The sequence below is a fragment of the Palaemon carinicauda genome, chromosome 5 (assembly GCF_036898095.1).
Source record: "Palaemon carinicauda isolate YSFRI2023 chromosome 5, ASM3689809v2, whole genome shotgun sequence".
Lineage (NCBI taxonomy): Eukaryota > Metazoa > Arthropoda > Malacostraca > Decapoda > Palaemonidae > Palaemon > Palaemon carinicauda.
Window position 1 is genome coordinate 120,423,313 of NC_090729.1, and position 18,901 is coordinate 120,442,213.

At 40.0% G+C, this 18,901-nt stretch overlaps 1 protein-coding gene across 1 annotated transcript in view; it reads right to left on the reverse strand.

The window, feature by feature from the left end:
* The window catches only part of LOC137641449 (MAM and LDL-receptor class A domain-containing protein 1-like), a 287,760-nt gene that overhangs the window by 31,686 nt on the left and 237,173 nt on the right, over positions 1–18,901 (reverse strand). The window contains exons 10-11 of the mRNA XM_068373993.1: positions 12,435–12,519; positions 10,357–10,527 (exon numbers count right to left, since the gene is read on the reverse strand). Of these exons, the coding sequence (XP_068230094.1) occupies positions 10,357–10,527; positions 12,435–12,519 (256 nt within the window). The remainder of the gene's footprint in view (positions 1–10,356; positions 10,528–12,434; positions 12,520–18,901) is intronic.

An 18,901-nucleotide genomic window follows, 5' to 3' on the forward strand; every position in this document is an offset into this window, starting at 1 on the left:
GCCTTGCACCAGCTTCGGAAGACTTCCCATTTAGACTGATAGACTCTGAGAGTGGATGTCCTCCTTGCTCTGGCAATCGCTCTGGCTGCCTCCTTCGAAAAGCCTCTAGCTCTTGAGAGTCTTTCGATAGTCTGAAGGCAGTCAGACGAAGAGCGTGGAGGTTTGGGTGTACCTTCTTTACGTGAGGTTGACGCAGAAGGTCCACTCTTAGAGGAAGAGTCCTGGGAACGTCGACTAGCCATTGCAGTACCTCGGTGAACCATTCTCTCGCGGGCCAGAGGGGAGCAACCAACGTCAGCCGTGTCCCTTAGTGAGAGGCGAACTTCTGAAGTACCCTATTGACAATCTTGAACGGCGGGAACGCATACAGGTCGAGATGGGACCAATCCAGCAGAAAGGCATCCACGTGAACTGCTGCTGGGTCTGGAATCGGAGAACAATACATCGGGAGCCTCTTGGTCATCGAGGTAGCGAATAGATCTATGGTTGGCTGACCCCACAGGGCCCATAGTCTGCTGCAAACATTCTTGTGAAGGGTCCACTCTGTGGGGATGACCTGACCCTTCCGGCTGAGGCGATCTGCCATGACATTCATATCGCCCTGAATGAACCTCGTTACCAGCGAAAGCTTTCGATCTTTTGACCAAATGAGGAGGTCCCTTGCGATCTCGAACAACTTCCTCGAATGAGTCCCTCCCTGCTTGGAGATGTAAGCCAAGGCTGTGGTGTTGTCGGAGTTCACCTCCACCACCTTGTTTAGCTGGAGGGACTTGAAGTTTATCAAGGCCAGATGAACCGCCAACAACTCCTTGCAATTGATGTGAAGTGTCCTTTGCTCCTGATTCCATGTGCCCGAGCATTCCTGTCCGTCCAGTGTCGCACCCCAGCCCGTGTCCGATGCATCCGAGAAGAGACGGTGGTCGGGGGTCTGAACAGCCAATGGTAGACCTTCCTTGAGAAGAATGCTGTTCTTCCACCACGTTAGAGTAGACCTCATCTCTTCGGAAACAGGAACTGAGACCGTCTCTAATGGTCATGTCCTTTATCCAGTGAGCAGCTAGATGATACTGAAGGGGCGGAGGTGGAGTCTCCCTAACTCGATGAACAGGGCCAGCGATGAAAGTGTCCCTGTTAGACTCATCCACTGCCTGACTGAACATCGGTTCCTTCTCAGCATGCTCTGGATGCATTCTAGGGCTTGATTGATCCTTGGGGCCGACGGAAAAGCCCGAAAAGCTCGACTCTGAAGATCCATACCCAGATAGACAATGGTCTGGGATGGGACGAGCTGGGACTTCTCTAAATTGACCAGGAGGCCCAGTTCCTTGGTCAGATCCATAGTCCATCTGAGATTCTCCAGACAGCGACGACTTGTTGGAGCTCTTAAAAGCCAGTCGTCTAAATAGAGGGAGGCTCTGATGTCTGCCAAGTGAAGGAATTTGGCAATATTCCTCATCAGTCTGGTAAACACAAGAGGTGCCGTGCTTAGGCCAAAGCACAGGGCTTGGAACTGGTACACAACCTTTCCAAAGACGAACCTTAGGAAAGGTTGGGAGTCTGGATGGATGGGGACGTGAAAGTACGCGTCTTTCAGGTCTAACGAGACCATCCAGTCCTCCTGCCTGACCGCTGCTAGGACCGACTTCGTCGTCTCCATCGTGAACGTCTGCTTGGTGACAAAAGCATTGAGAGCACCGACGTCCAGCACCGGTCTCCAACCTCCTGTCTTCTTGGCTACCAGGAAGAGACGGTTGTAAAAGCCCGGGGATTGATGATCCCGGACTATGACCACCGCTTCCTTTTGTAGCAAGAGCGACACCTCTTGTTGCAACGCTAGCCTCTTGTCCTTCTCCTTGTAGTTGGGAGAGAGGTTGATGGGAGACGTAGCTAGAGGGGGACTGCGGCAGAACGAAATTCTGTATCCCTCCCTTAGCCACTTCACAGACTGAGCGTCTGCACCTCTGCTCTCCCAAGCTTGCCAGAAGGTCTTGAGTCTGGCTCCTACTGCTGTCTGGAGAGGAAGGCAGTCAGAACTTGCCTTTTGCGGACTTGGAACCCTTCTTGGACTTGCCACGGTGACTGTCTGCACGGGTACCTCCTCTGCTGGAGGCTCTGCCACGAAAGGGCGGGATGAACCTAGATGCAGGTGTGTCAACTGCTGCAGGGCGGAAGGGTCTAGGCACGGAAGGTAAGGTTTTAGCCTTACGTGCAGAAGATGCCATAAGATCATGAGTATCCTTCTGGATAAGCGAGGCAGCCATCCCCTTAATCAGCTCCTCCGGAAACAGACACTTGGAGAGAGGAGCAAACAGCAACTCTGACTTCTGGCAAGGAGTGATACCAGCCGATAAGAAGGAGCAAAGATGTTCTCTCTTCTTAAGGACTCCTGACACATATGAAGCCGCAAGTTCACCAGACCCATCCTGAATTGCTTTGTCCATGCTAGACATGATCAGCATGGCCGAGTCCTTATCTGAAGGGGAAGTCTTCCTGCTTAAGGCTCCCAAACACCAATCGAGGAAGTTGAATATCTCGAAGGCACGAAAGACTCCCTTCAACAGATGATCCAAATCAGAAAAGGACCAGCAGATCTTCGAACGTCTCATAGCCAACCTGCGGGGAGAGTCAACCAGACTTGAGAAGTCGCCCTGGGCAGAGGCAGGAACTCCCAAGCCGGGTTCCTCTCCCGTGGCATACCAGACGCTCGACTTAGAAGCAAGCTTGGTAGGCGGAAAGACGAAAGAAGTCTTTCCCAGTTGCTTCTTGGAATGCAACCACTCTCCCATAACCCTCAAAGCTCTCTTAGATGATCTGGCGAGAACAAGCTTGGTGAAGGCAGGCGCAGCAGACTGCATGCCCAGAGCAAACTCGGAGGGAGGAGAACGAGGGGTTGCAGACACAAACTGCTCAGGATACAAGTCCCTGAACAAGGCAAGGACTTTACGAAAGTCTAAGGAGGGAGGCGTAGACTTGGGCCCTTCAAAATCAGAGTGAGGTTCATCCAGATGTGCAGCTTCGTCATCCGATACACCATCATCCGAAAGCTGAGTTGTAAGTGGCAAAGGTAGAGCAGAAAGCTGAACGGCTGAATCCGGCAGTACGGGTGCATGCGTACCTGCGGATCCAACATCATGCCGCTGCTGGTCGGTCTGCGAGCTGGCAACAACAAAAGCAGAGGGCTGGTGTGTGGGAGGGGCTGCGGTGGGTTGAGGAGCATGCGGTATGGTATGCGGAGCATGCTGTAAGGTATGCGGCTCATGCTGCATGGTATGCGGAGCATGCTGTAAGGTATGCAGAGCATGCTGCATGGGCTGCGGAGAATGCCGCATAGTGCTGGAACCCGGCAGCTCTACAGAACCTTCCCACTGCTGATGCGGTAGCTCACGCATGTTAGCAGATGGTGCAGCAAGAACATGCGTCTGGCAGGGTGGACTGCGCATCGGTGGTGGAGCTCTCACAGGTGGAGTGTGGGAGCAGGCAGCCGCAGTATCTGCTGAGCGCACAACCTCGGCGGGTTGTAGGTTAACAGGAGCAGTGTTAACCTTCTCAGCATGATACTCCTGCATGAATGCCGCAAGCTGAGACTGCATAGTCTGCAGCATGGACCACTTAGGGTCTACTGTGGTTGGAGCAACAACAGACGGAGCAGTAGCCTGTTGAGGGACCACTCTACCTCTCTTGGGAGGTGTGCAGTCATCAGATGACTGCGGCGAGTCCGAACTGACCCAGTGGCTACACCTGGGCCGTTGGACTCGCTCGGAAGGGACCTTACGTTTGAGCGGTCGTGAGACCTTGGTCCACAGTTTCCTCCTGGAAACTTCTTCCACAGACGAGGAATGTAAGGGCTCATTCGTCTGTATGTGGATGGGACGATCCTTAACAGATACGTCCGCAACCACTGAGGATACATCCGTGCGCCGATCAAGGCCTGCCGAACCCTTTGGTCCTTCGACATTGCTTCTCCCCTGGGCTTGGGAGCTTGCAAGAGGTCCCGGACTGGGAGGACGACTGGCACGCACAGATGTACCCTCATGCGCAACACTGACACTGACACTTTACACATCACTAGCACTAACACTTCCCACTGCACTCTTCGCTTTCAGCTCTCTGACATCTGCCAAGAGCTGATTACGGTCATTAGCCAATGACTCCACTTTGTCACCGAGAGCCTGAATGGCACGCAACATATCCGCCATTGCAGGCTGAGCACTCGTAGCAGGTTCGGGAGTCACCACCACAGGGGAAGGAAAAGGTTGAGGGGCATGGGGAGAGGAAAAATCCACAGAGCGAGAAGAACTCCTCCTATTTCTCTCCTTCTCTAACCTACGTGCATATCTAAGGAATTCGTTAAAATCGAATTCCGAAAGCCCAGCACATTCCCCACATCGATCTTCCAATTGACAGGATTTACCCCTACAATTGGAACATACGGTGTGAGGATCTATAGAGGCCTTCGGAAGACGCCTAGCACAAGTCCTAACGCTACACTGCCTGTACTTAGGTACTTGAGACTGGTCAGACATCTTGAATTTAGAAGTAGTCAAGGGGGGATTCCAAAATCTAGCAAAGTTCGTTAACAATTAAAAAAAAAATTAATTCCAAAAGCTTGCTAAGCTAATGATAAAGCTTCCTGAATAGCGAAGGCTAAACTTTAGAGCAAATACATCACCAAATCGTGAACAATAACTCCAAAATCAACAGCGTATCCAAGTAGGTCTTGCCGGCGGCACGACAGAGGAAAAATTGAGTTCTTGTTGACAAGAAGTACTTGAGTACCTACTCACAGATGGCGCTGTTGTGTACACCCCCACCTGGATAGCGATCGCTGGTGTATCCCGACCGTAGATTTCTGTCGGGCAACGGAGTTGACAGCTACATGATCATCGGGTAAGATTAATATTGAAAATTATGCAATATTGGTTGTTTATTCCTATATCTAATAACATAAAAAAGGATCTGACTAATTTCATTTCTAAAAATATTAAAACCTCTTCACACATATTAAGCCTAATCTGAAAAGAAAAATTGATAAACAAACTTCTTACCTCTTATCAAGGTGGTCACCCACAGATTGTGACTTTTAATGCTGATAGTCTTTTATACATCCATGACAAATTTAGTGATACAATAACTGCAGTCTGAGTATATGCTGTATATACTATGACCTCTTTCCTTTAAAAACTTTTGACAGCAGAGCATGTTGAAAACTCATTCAACATTGTGAAACAGAAATGGTCTCAGCACACTTCAAGAACGGCAAAAAAATTACCAAGCGTAAGTAAATTGCAACTGCACAGGTACAGTATATTGGAACAAGAGTTGCTCATCCTATACAGGCAAGTACATATGCATACCAGAACCCAGTCAAAATGACATAAATGCAAAACATGAATATAAAAAAAATGTGCACTGAAAAAAATGAGTAATTTCCAGATTTCAAGTCCAGAGTCCAATCAACCTTAGAAATGTTGAATCTGTTCATGGTAAAATAACCAAAGTTTTAAAATGAACATCTCATGTAAAATCAGCTTTTTGGGCCCTGATAACTTATCCAGGATGCTTTCTATGTGGTTTAAGGGTTAGACAACTAATATTCAAGTAATGAGAAAAATTGAATATTAAAAATAATAAAAAGAATCTTTATGAAAAATATATAGGGCAAAGAAAATATCTGTCCTAAATATTGACAGACATAGATTAGTTTGTGGCACTGGGCCGTTTATATAATTTTCCCTAAAAACTATTTGTGAACAAATTATAGTGTTTGTGCAAGAACATAAGGTTTAATGGCACTTTTATCTAATATCTATATGAAAATGGACAAATAATTTTTTTTAAATAACCAATGACAATATTTTTTTTATTATTTCAAATGACAGATACTTTAAGAATTCAAATTATACAGTAATTTACCAGGGAGAATAAGCTATATAGTAATACCCATCTTTATGTTGGTTCAACACATCGGTTCCGTTTTGTCGCTCTCCTTAAATATCAAATACAAATATAAAATCCGACATATGTCATTATTTCCTACTTTACGTTGGTCTCTGATTCATAAAATAACAAGTAATTACAATTCTTTACATGCAAACCTATCAATGTAAGTATCTGGTTTCTATAAAATGATAGAAGGTTGTAAGTACTTTTCATGTGCAGAGCATCTATAGGGAACATAAAAGTCCCATTTCTGGGCTCGACCTGTGTCGCTCCGTGATATGCTCCTTATTACCATTTCTAGGATATAAATACTGCTAAATAAACCAGAGAAAAAGTTGCATGGAATGCCAGGAATAAACCCATCTCGCTTACTCTAATGAGTGTCGGTAAAATAACTGGGGCGTGTTAGAACCACTACCAGGGGTCCCTTACCAATTAGACCTCTCCTTCCTCAATATTCCCCGACACTACGAGGTGCTGTTCTACATCCAACTACTGCCCGCTACTACAACTACCCCCTCCCCCAAGCACTACCACTACCCATGCTTCTTCCCTCATTCCTTTTCTAGCACCAGTGGTAGCCAAACGTGAGTGAAAATCCGACCTATGCAGAAAATTGACTCAAGTATAATCTCTTGGAACAAATGAACGATTCAAGGCAAGGTTTTACTTTACATTGGTCTTAATATCGATTTAGCACTATGAAACTATATATATAAATACCTTTGATTAAGTTTAGATGTCAAAATCTAAAATAAAATATTTTAAACTTCACATCTTTACTCACGTGTATTAAGTGTTCACCACTAGTAAACTCATATTTGCAACATTGCATTAAAAAAATGGTTGAAATTTAAGACCAAAACACTTGAAGTTTGACAATTGTTAATATCTTCAGGAAAATCCTTCTACCTCAGAAGGTTAGCTTTTGTCTAAATATCTGAGTTAACTTTTATTTGCCTCTTAAGCAAGCCTGCCTTGCTTAAAAGAAGTCTACAAATATCTAGTGCAATATATCAGTTCTTGGCTTGTGGAGGTTAAGGAAAATAGTGTTATTAGAAAGTAAATTCATTTAGAGAAGATACTTGCTCAAATAAAAGAGCCACTAATAAACTAAAATATAATTTATAAAATATTTAAACTATCACCATATTACCACCAAAATACTGTATACCATTACACGATAATATACAGAGTGTATCTAACAGATATATAAAAGGTAGATTACCATATAACATCTTTTATGCTTTTTTATATTTCAAAGGAATGAAGTTATTTAGGCCTTTTAGGGCCTATATAGGTAATTCATTATCTGAAAAAATGGTAACACATAAGTTAAATCACAAGCATCCGTGGTAAGAGTTTACCAATAAGAAAATAATATACTAAAAATCGGTAAGTAATAGATAACAAACATACTGTATTAAAAAGCCACTCATAGATTAGCAAGGAATTACGTGTCTCCTTAGACCTATCACAGTCACAGAACAAACTCTTCACAAGGGCGAACCTTGTAAAACAAGACTAGTATACTGTATACTTCTTTTAACATCACACAATATACACACACTCCTCTTATTCCATTTATACTTTTTCTCAGCTAGCTTGGTTGAAATGTACAGTATGTAGCATCAATATCTTTTGGTATCAAACATTGTAAAGTATAGTGCAAAGGTAACATAAAATTCCATCTACGGAATCTCTATCTAAATCCTTAAAAGCCTCCTAATCACATTAACCCCATGAAGTCTTTGGAATCAGCCTTTCATTACTATTCTTAATTTATTCTACAAAAAGACTGGATACAATGTAATGCTATTTTCAATTAAATCTGTGACAGTGATTGATAGTTTTATATGTACAGTCTTAAGCAACTAATTATGCAATATATAGAGTTTTTTGGAAGACCGATTCTCGAGGGATTAGATTTGCAAGCATATAATGGTATTTTCACTACCCTCACGTAAATTTTCTCCATCCTTCCTTGCAATGCGATGCAGGAAGATACAAGGTTCGCAGAAATTGACCTAACAAATGAGTAGGAGGTCATGCAGTAGTGCTATTGTGGGCTTTCTCCACAATTAATCAACAGGCTGAAGAATGTTTTGGAAAAATAGGTAAAAAGCTGAGCTTATAACAACTCGAGATATCAGAACTTGATTGGCTTCCAGCTGCAGTACATGAATCATAACATTCAAAGATCAAAGGAGTCAATTAATTTCACCTAAACTTGTAAACAATTGCGATGCCACTCATTGGCTGAATCACTTCAAGTTTAGGTAAGAAAATTTCTGATTTTAGTACTTTTTTTCATTTTTCTCATAAATTTTAAATTACATTTTATGAAACGACTGCCCAGTAAACAGGGTTAACTACTGTATTAAGTTTAGACTCTTCTGAACTCTATGCCCAACAAACAACAAACCACAAATTATGTGCTACACAATAAAAACAAACATAATTTCTCTCTTGGTTCTTTACAATACAGAAGCAACTGGTTATGGAAATTAAGTAAGATAAACTCTTGGCATAGGTTTAGGAGATTTCATCCCAATGATCAAAACTAAGAACTTCTTTTGGAGTTTAGGACGAACAGCAGTCAAAACAGGAAACAATAAATCAAGAAGGGGGAAGAGAATTCTATGGAGTCATACAGTAAAGAATTTGATAGACCATTTAACCTCAGAAAACCACCCTAAAGGACTTCTAATCTTTGAGGAAGGTCCTAAATTAAATCCCTACACAGTTAGTTTGTCAAGCTCCAATCTTTTGATAGCACGGGCAAACTTTCCAACAGCCCTTAACTTTTCATAAATATATTTTCCATAGGCCTTTATTTTTCAACCATGAAATAACAAAAATATGCACTGTTAACTGCCTTTCCTCCTTAGCCACCAGTCAAGTACTCCAGAACCAGGAATAAGTGTAGCTTTTAGAAATGAAGACCCCTTCATCTGGGAATTCAATCATATTACAATTTGCGAATCCTTTTAGGAAAGTTATCATGATTTGAATGAACTTGGAATATGCACTACGATAAAAACAGAACTCACTTAACAGGCTGTTTACCTCCTCTCAATGCATTCTCCGAGACAAATTATGTGCTATTTAACACTTGTTTTTCTTTCTAAATGTCACGTAATTGACAAATAAAATAGTAATGCAGTCCATTTTGGCTACCAGTTTTGAACTAATTTTCTAAAACAATAAACTCACTCTATACAGAAATCACTAAATAATGTTTACTTCATATCAATATTGTTAATTAACTCAAAATGAACATTGTCCAGATCAGATAATAATAAAAGTCCTTTGGCCCTGCATAGCTACTTCCATATCTATCAAAACCTTTAATTCCTAATACAATGAGGTTGTTACTGTACTTTCAAGTAAGATTACTAATTAGCATTTCGGTAATGGCAGAGTGAGACCAATAAAACTATTACCTTCTGCCAAAGATTTCTAGACAATCACTTTAAAGCCTATCCCTTCCTCTTTCTACTCCTTAGCCTTCAAGTATGGTATTCTTCCTCTCTCTCTAACACACACATACACATAGACCAGTGTTTTTCATTTCTCTAGATTTCGGTTTACTCTAATTCTCCTTATATTTCCTAATTATTAGAACGCATGACATTTTAAACACTAGCGACGGGTAACTTCTGAAAAGCGATCCTGTATGGATAAATATAGCATAGACCTCAGGCAATGAATCAAGGATACTGGAATGGTTCCAACCATGCTAAAGACTAACAAAGAACTCACCTGAGTAACTGCCTTAAAACTTAGTAGATAGAAGATTTCCTCTAACTACCAGGTCTATTTGTATTTCCTTGAAAGCAGGATGATATTTGTAAAATAGAAAGTTGTCTACAAAAGACTCAAACCTTTAATTTAGCAAGTTGCCATCGGTTACACCACAGAGATCCTGCACTGGAAATTATGCAAAAATTTAAATCATCACTTGATATTAATTTTCTAAAGTAACCATAGAGTAATAATACAGAACAGTAAAAGTTTACATAAGAATAAAAGCTTTGAATCAGCTGTTAATTATAGTGCTGATGAGAAGGATACAGGCTTTCCTAACAAGAATATACCATGATGTCATATGGTAGGTGTAAAAGAGTAATAATACAGTACAGTAACATTAAAAGTTTACATAAGAATATCAGCTTTGAATCAGCTGTTAATTACTGTGCCAATGGGAAAGATGCAGGTCTTCCTAAAAAGAGTATACTGTGATTGAGTACAATTAAAAATATTGAACTGACAAGTTACCAAGATTAAATATGAAAATAAGAAGTGAGAGACCAAACCAACAAGTATATATAAAAGTATCAGTATTACAAGCAAGAACAGAAACAATTACAACAAGCATAGAAGAAATCTAGAGGTAGGCTCCATTTCGCTCACCTTGAGAAGTTCCAATAGTGTGATCTCTGGCTGGAGCTCTGTTGTCCCCGGCCACTGATCGAACCCAGTCCATTTCATCTACACGCTCTCTTGGGCCAGGATTGGACCAACCACATTCATCTACTTCAAAGGTACAATCGCCATTGTTCCCAGCTGCAACCTGAGGAGCACCTGAAAAATATAATGATTATTACTATATTGTATCATCTAAAGAATGTTACAACGGATGTGTAAGATATTACGAACAAAATTAAAAATGAAATACAGTAATTTCCAGTATAATAGAGAAACCTATTGTGGTATGATATTAGTTATGAGTAATATTCACATTAAGCCTTTCTGATGACAAACTCAATCAAGCTACTTGGTTTTACACCACCACCAATAAAAAATTTCCTTTTCCAAAATTTAAATTAAAATTTATCCAAATTCTCCAACAATGTCCTTTATAACATAAATAATTTCATAGAAAGAGAATGCAGAGCTTTATGATCATGATAAGCTGGGATTTTTACATCACATTTCTGTTGTTTGGTAACATGCAATTTTATGAGAAAGAAAATGCGTTGAAGAGGAATCAAGATAAACATACTATTAAGAACAGTAATAATTTAAAACTGCAGATTATTAAAATGCTTGTGGAATAAAGAGGATAGGGATTTATTTTTTTTTACTTTATGACCAAAGAACGATGCGAAATAAGCCCCATGTTTTTGTCAGTGGATGCCATAGTCTCATTTTAACTGAACTTAAAGCAATGAAAAAGGACCAATAGTAGACAGCACCTGGTTTTAGAGATACCCCCACTTATACCATATTTCCACAGATCACTGGCTTGTCTTCATTCTCCAACTTGCCCCAGCTACATACCCTCTATCTCTGTTTTTCTTTATTTCTTTCTTTAGTGTATTTCCAAAATCTTATTTGAAATTATTCTAGCTTCTATTCCAAATCACCAATGAGGCAAATTTCAAAGCATGTTTACTGGATAAGGCTTTCCCGTTATCCTAAACATGTCATCCGAGCAGGGCTCTCCCCACTCATATGCCACTATACAATCTGTGATACACACGCACTCTCATGATGGACCGTTTTTCTGCGTCAAGATTGCCATATGACCAACTTCATAGCCAAGCTGAGGCAGTAATTTACAATGTGAACAGGTATTTCTTGGAGGAAAAGGCAAATAGAGAGAGAAGAATAATTTCAGAGCTACACCAACTCATACAGTATATAATGTAGGTATATATATATATATAGAGAGAGAGAGAGAGAGAGAGAGAGAGAGAGAGAGAGAGAGAGAGAGAGAGAGAGGGGGGGGGGAGTGGTTGGGGAGTATGCCAGTGAAAGGGGAAGTGGTTGGAGAATGTGCGGTGATTTGTGAAGACATGAAGACAAGTGAGTATAGAAGCATTAGTATGATGGAAAGAAATAAAGCAAGTAATTTTCCTATTTTAGGGTAACGTTTACATAACCCAGCCTCTGGAGATGAAAGCAATATGAACATAAAATGAATATAGCACTAAAAAAGTTTAAAATTCTGTATATGATGAGCATGGGCTAAGATACTATATTTTGTCTTAAGGTTTTCTAATTATTGGTTGTCTTTCAATGAGCAAACCAATCATAAAAAAGGGATTTTGACAAAGGAAAAATCTATTTCTGGGAGAGGGACCCGTGTCGCTCCGTGAAATGCTCCTTATAGCACCATTTGTAAGGTATAAATACTGCTAAATATACCAGAGAAAAAGTTGCATGGAATGCCAGGAATAAACCTCGCTTGCTCACCCTTATAGGGTGTCGGTATAGTAACTAGGGCGTGTTAGAACCACTACCAGAGGTCCCTTGCCCTTCCTCAATATCCCCCGATACTACGAGGTGCCGTTCTACATCCAACTACTACCCACCCCCTCCCCTACCACAATCCACGCTTCAGGCAATGCTGTAACCATAAGACTTACAATAGTATCTTAATTGAAAATGAACTTGCATGCTCATATGTTTCTTTAAATCTGACAATAAACTAAGTATCATAACAGTAACTCTGAAATAACTGTACCGTACTAAAATCAACTTACTTGGGCAAGCCCCTTGCACAATAGATATGTCATCGATTGCAATGTCTCCTAAGTTGTTGTTGCCAATGACACCTTCAAAAACAATCTGGAATATAAGAAACTCAAATCATGCTCAATGGCACTTGCATCTAGTGACATGATGACTTTAGCGAATAAATTCATTGGTACAACATAGCTTTAAGTCACATTTAACAATCTAATGAGTTTAAAATCACATATTTCAAAATTTTCCTAATACTGTGGCAATGTTTGTTGAATAAATAATATATATGTAGATAACTCAATAAATAAATAAATAAATAAATATATATATATATATATATATATATATATATATATATATGTATATATATATATATATATATATATATATATATATATGTATATATATATATATATATATATATATATATACATACATACATACATATACCAAGGCACTTCCCCCAATTTTGGGGGGTAGCCGACATCAACAAATGAAACAAAACAAAAAGGGGACCTTCTACTCTCTACATTCCTCCCAGCCTGACAATGGACTCAACCAAGTTCAGCTGGTACTGCTAGGGTGCCACAGCCCACCCTCCCACATTATCCACCACAGATGAAGCTTCATAATGCTGAATCCCCTACTGCTGCTACCTCCGTGGTCAGCTAAGGCACCGGAGGAAGCAGCAGGGCCTGCCGGAACTGCGTCACAATCGCTCGCCATTCATTCCTATTTCTAGCACGCTCTCTTGCCTCTCTCACATCTATCCTCCTATCACCCAGAGCTTTCTTCACTCCATCCATCCACCCAAACCTTGGCCTTCCTCTTGTACTTCTCCCATCAACTCTTGCATTCATCACCTTCTTTAGCAGACAGCCATTTTCCATTCTCTCAACATGGCCAAACCACCTCAACACATTCATATCCACTCTGGCTGCTAACTCATTTCTTACACCCGTTCTCACTCTCACCACTTCGTTCCTAACCCTATCTACTCGAGATAAACCAGCCATACTCCTTAGGCACTTCATCTCAAACACATTTAATTTCTGTCTCTCCGTCACTTTCATTCCCCACAACTCCGATCCATACATCACAGTTGGTACAATCACTTTCTCATATAGAACTCTCTTTACATTCATGCCCAACCCTCTATTCTTTACTACTGAAGAAGTGTTTTAATTCTTTCATTCTACCTTGTTTTGAGTATTGTTCTCCTGTCTGGTCTTCAGCTGCTGATTCTCATCTTAATTTGTTGGACAGAAACTTACGGTCTATTAAATTTCTTATTCCTGATCTAGATATTAATCTCTGGCACCGTCGTTCAATTAGTTCATTATGTATGTTGCATAAGATTTTTCACAACTCTGACCATCCTTTACATTCAGATCTCCCTGGACAATTCTATCCTGTTCGTAATACTAGGCAGGCAGTTAATTCTAATAGCCAGGCCTTCTCCATCACGAGGCTCAATACTACGCAGTACTCTAGAAGTTTTATTCCATCTGTGACCAAGTTGTGGAATGATCTTCCTAATCGGGTGGTTGAATCAGTAGAACTTCAAAAGTTCAAAGTTGGAGCAAATGCTTTTTTGTTGACCAGGCAGACATAGTCTTTTTATAGTTTATTTATGACATATTTGTTTTTGATGATGTTGATAGTTTATTATATGACATGTCTGTTTTGACGTTTCTTATTTTAGAATGATTTATTGTTAATTTGTTCTCTTCATTTATTTATTTCCTTATTTCCTTTCCTCACTGGGCTATTTTTCCCTGTTGGAGCCCCTGGGCTTATAGCATCTTGCTTTTCCAACTAGGGTTGTAGCTTGAATAGTAATAATAATAATAATAATAATACTCCCTTAACTGGCCCCAACACTTTGCAACCTTCATTCACTCTCTGACGTACATCTGCTTCCACTCCACTATTTGCTGCAACAACACACTCCAAGTACTTAAACTGATCCACCTCCTCAAGTAACTCTCCATTCAACATGACATTCAACCTTGCACCACCTTCCCTTCTCGTACATCTCATAACCTTACTCTTCCCCACATTAACTCTCAACTTCCTTCTCTCACACACCCTTCCAAATTCTGTCACTATTCGGTCAAGCTTCTCTTCTGTGTCTGCAACCAGTACAGTATCATCCGCAAACAACAACTGATTTACCTCCCATTCATGGTCATTCTCGTCTACCAGTTTTAATCCTCATCCAAGCACTCGAGCATTCACCTCTCTCACCACTCCATCAACATAAATATATATATATATATATATATATATATATATATATATATATATATATATATATATATATATATATATATATATATATATATATATATATATATAGTATATATATATATATATATATATACAAATTACAAAATTTGAGAAATACTTGAACTCAGTCAAAATGTAAGTACAAACTATAATTCTTCCTAATATCAAAGAATACAGTTATTTGTTTATACATACATAAACCAAATCACTTCCCCCAATTTTGGGGGGTAGCCAACATCAACAAATGAAACAAAAACAAACTAGGGGACCTCTACTCTCTACATTCCTCCCAGCCTAACAAGGGACTCAACCGAGTTTAGCTGGTACTGCTAGGGTGCCACAGCCCACCCTCCCACATTATCCACCACAGATGAAGCTTCATAATGCTGAATCCCATACTGCTGCTACCTCCGCAGTCATCTAAGGCATCGGAGGAAACACCAGGGCCTAACGGAACTGCGTCACAATCGCTCGCCATTCCTTCCTATTTCTAGCACGCTCTCTTGCCTCTCTCACATCTATCCTCTTATCACCCAGAGCTTCCTTCACTCCATCCATCCACCCATACCTTGGCCTTCCTCTTGTACTTCTCCCATCAACTCTTGCATTCATCACCTTCTTTAGCAGACAGCCATTTTCCATTCTCTCAACATGGCCAAACCACCTCAACACATTCATATCCACTCTAGCTGCTAACTCATTTCTTACACCAGTTCTCACCCTCACCACTTCGTTCCTAACCCTATCTACTCAAGATACACCAGCCATACTCATTAGGCACTTCATCTCAAACACATTTAATTTCTGTCTCTCCGTCACTTTCATTCCCCACAACTCCGATCCATACATCACAGTTGGTACAATCACTTTCTCATATAGAACTCTCTTTACATTCATGCCCAACTCTCTATTTTTTACTACTCCCTTAACTGCCCCCAACACTTTGCAACCTTCATTCACTCTCTGACGTACATGTGCTTCCACTCTACCATTTGCTGCAACAACAGACCCCAAGTACTTAAACTGATCCACCTCCTCAAGTAACTCTCCATTCAACATGACATTCAACCTTGCATCACCTTCCCTTCTCGTACATCCCATAACCTTACTCTTACCCACATTAACTCTCAACTTCCTTCTATCACACACTCTTCCAAATTCTGTCACTAATCGGCCAAGCTTCTCTTCTGTGTCTGCAACCAGTACAGTATCATCCGCAAACAACAACTGATTTACCTCCCATTCATGGTCATTCTCGTCTACCAGTTTTAATCCTCGTCCAAGCACTCAAGCATTTACCTCTCTCACCACTCCATCAACATACAAGTTAAGGCCGATTCACACGACCCGTTTTCTTTCCGACAGGCTGGGTGGTGGCTAACCGCCGTTGAAATGTTTTACATTCACACGAGGAGTTCCGTATCCGTTCACCAGCGCGCGGTTTTTATTGTTTACTCAAGACTCTATCACGTTAGGACCGAGTAAATTACGATAATTTTGACACTATAAGATGTTGGTTGATAACTGTGTTGATAAAATAAGTTATGCAACTTCATAATGCTTTATACACCATGCCAAGAATATTAAAATTGCGATAAACTCACCTGTTTTATTTAATGCCTCTCCAGTCATTGTCCATATCTTTTATTTATGTAAATTATTTCTATACATCTTGTTTGCCATGTCAAACATCTCCTCATACCCTTGCAAAAGTTCAATTAACCTCTAATACATGGTGTCAACAACAAACTAACTAATTTCTATGACTCTATACTATGAGGAAAAGTCGGGGTTTTATGCCACGAAACGAACGGGAACGATACAGGTCCTCGTTCACACAAAACATCATCCACCCATTGGTTGGGACGGGTTGCTAACGTCCGTCAAACCGGACGAGGTTTCTTGGAAAGGAAGCCGAGCCGACTCGGACGGCTGACGTCCGAGGGCCGCCGTCAGCCTAACAGGTCGTGTGAACAGTTGCATTTGAATACACGCAAGAAAGCTAGACGCCGGTTAACCGACGGCCAGCCTGTCGGAAAGAAAACGGGTCATGTGAATCGGCCTTTGAACAACCACGGCGACATCACACATCCCTGTCTCAGCCCCACTCTCACCAGAAACCAATCACTCACTTCATTTCCTATCCTAACACATGCTTTACTACCTTAGTAGAAACTTTTCACTGCTTGCAACAACCTTCCACCAACTCCATATAACCTCATCACATTCCACATTGCTTCCCTATCAACTCTATCATACGCTTTCTCCAGATCCATAAACGCAACATACACCTCCTTACCTTTTGCTAAATATTTCTCGCATATCTGCATTACTGTAAAAATCTGATTCATACAACCCCTACTTCTTCTAAAACCACCCTGTACTTCTAAGATTGCATTCTCTGTTTTATCCTTAATCCTATTAATCATTACTCTACCATACACTTTTCCAACTACGCTTAACAAACTAATACCTCTTGAATTACAACACTCATGCACATCTCCCTTACCCTTATATAATGCTACAATACATGCACAAACCCAATCTACTGGTACCATCTCACCAACCATTCAATTACAGTCACACCCCTTTCCTTCAACATCTCAGCTCTCACACCATCCATACCAGACGCTTTTCCTACTCTCGTTTCATCTCATGCTCTCCTCACTTCATCTATTGTAATCTCTCTCTCATTCTCATCTCCTATCACTGGCACCTCAACACCTGCAACAGCAATTATATCTGCCTCCCTATTATCCTCAACATTCAGTAAACTTTCAAAATATAGTTTATAGTTGATATAATTAGTTAAGAAATCTTCTAAATGATATCTTTTGAGTGCCAGTACAGTAACTTGTTACTCGCAAAAGTATCATTAAGACAACAAACTTTAACAATTACTTTGACAAGACTGGTTCAATTTAACATGCACGGCATACTTTAAGGGCATGCATGTGAGATTCCATCATTGCAACCACATCTGAATAAAGTATATTGCCTTATTGAGCCAAGTAAATTACTTTTTACTTAATCAGTTTTAAATGAATTGCTTACCGTCAGAAATTTTCTTCAATTGCTTTGTACTTAATCAGTTTTAAACGAATTAATCATTCCTTGAAATTTTTCTTCAAAACCAATTCAGAATACCATTCCTAGTCAGATAATCTATTAAGGAATTACCAACATAAAAGAAATCATTTAATTCTTACAATTCATTTTGGATACAAACTTGAGATGAAATCTGACATTTAAGAAATACTGGCTGAAGACTCTATTGGTATCATGAGCCCAATCCCTTCAGCTACAATGAACTAATTTTCCCTTCAAAGAAAGGATGAAACCTGGCAAAATTTATGCTCTACCTTTCAAGGAACATATAAACTATGCATTCTTACCGTGTTTTATCAATAATTAATGTTTATGTGTCTACAAAGACAGTATTTTGTGGAATTATGAAAAACCTTAACAATATAAAGTTCAGAAAAATGCAAATGGCATAATAAATTCTGTACACAAGCTCAACACTTTTATCAAGAACACTAATAACAAAGTTCTGATAAAATCTTTGAGTGTAATTTTCTTTTAGGAGAGAACAAATTACTGTACAATGGTTGGAAAAGTATGCAAAAACGGAATTTTGTAAATACAAATTTATAAACTTCAATGGCTTAAGAATTTAAATCTTTCATGAGAAAAACTCAAGCAGTCACATATGTAATGATATCATCTCTCAATTTGCATACTTTATCAAACCCCTGATGCTGCTTATCAACAGAAAAAATGCACGAAAATACATCAAAGATAAAATATAAAATGCTATTACTTTCCTGAAAGTACTAAAACTTGCACATTATGAACCATCCAAACTCATTAAGAGGGACTGAACGCCCTTCAAAGATTGTTTAAATTATACAGTTTTGTACAATTCACAATATTGAAGATGCATCAATTGATTTCTATAAGCTTTGTTCATGAAAATGCATATTTCAGCAACACAACACACTTGACAGCTTTCAATGCATATAGTCTATTTAATTCCCTGCAGCTGTGTTACAGAATGTACTGCACATCCTAAGAAAACTTATGTCATACAACATGCACCTAGATTTCACATGGTCATGCAATGATCACAGAAATATCATTATCTGACCAACAATGAAACTCAAGGGAATTTATATAAACAAGACATAAC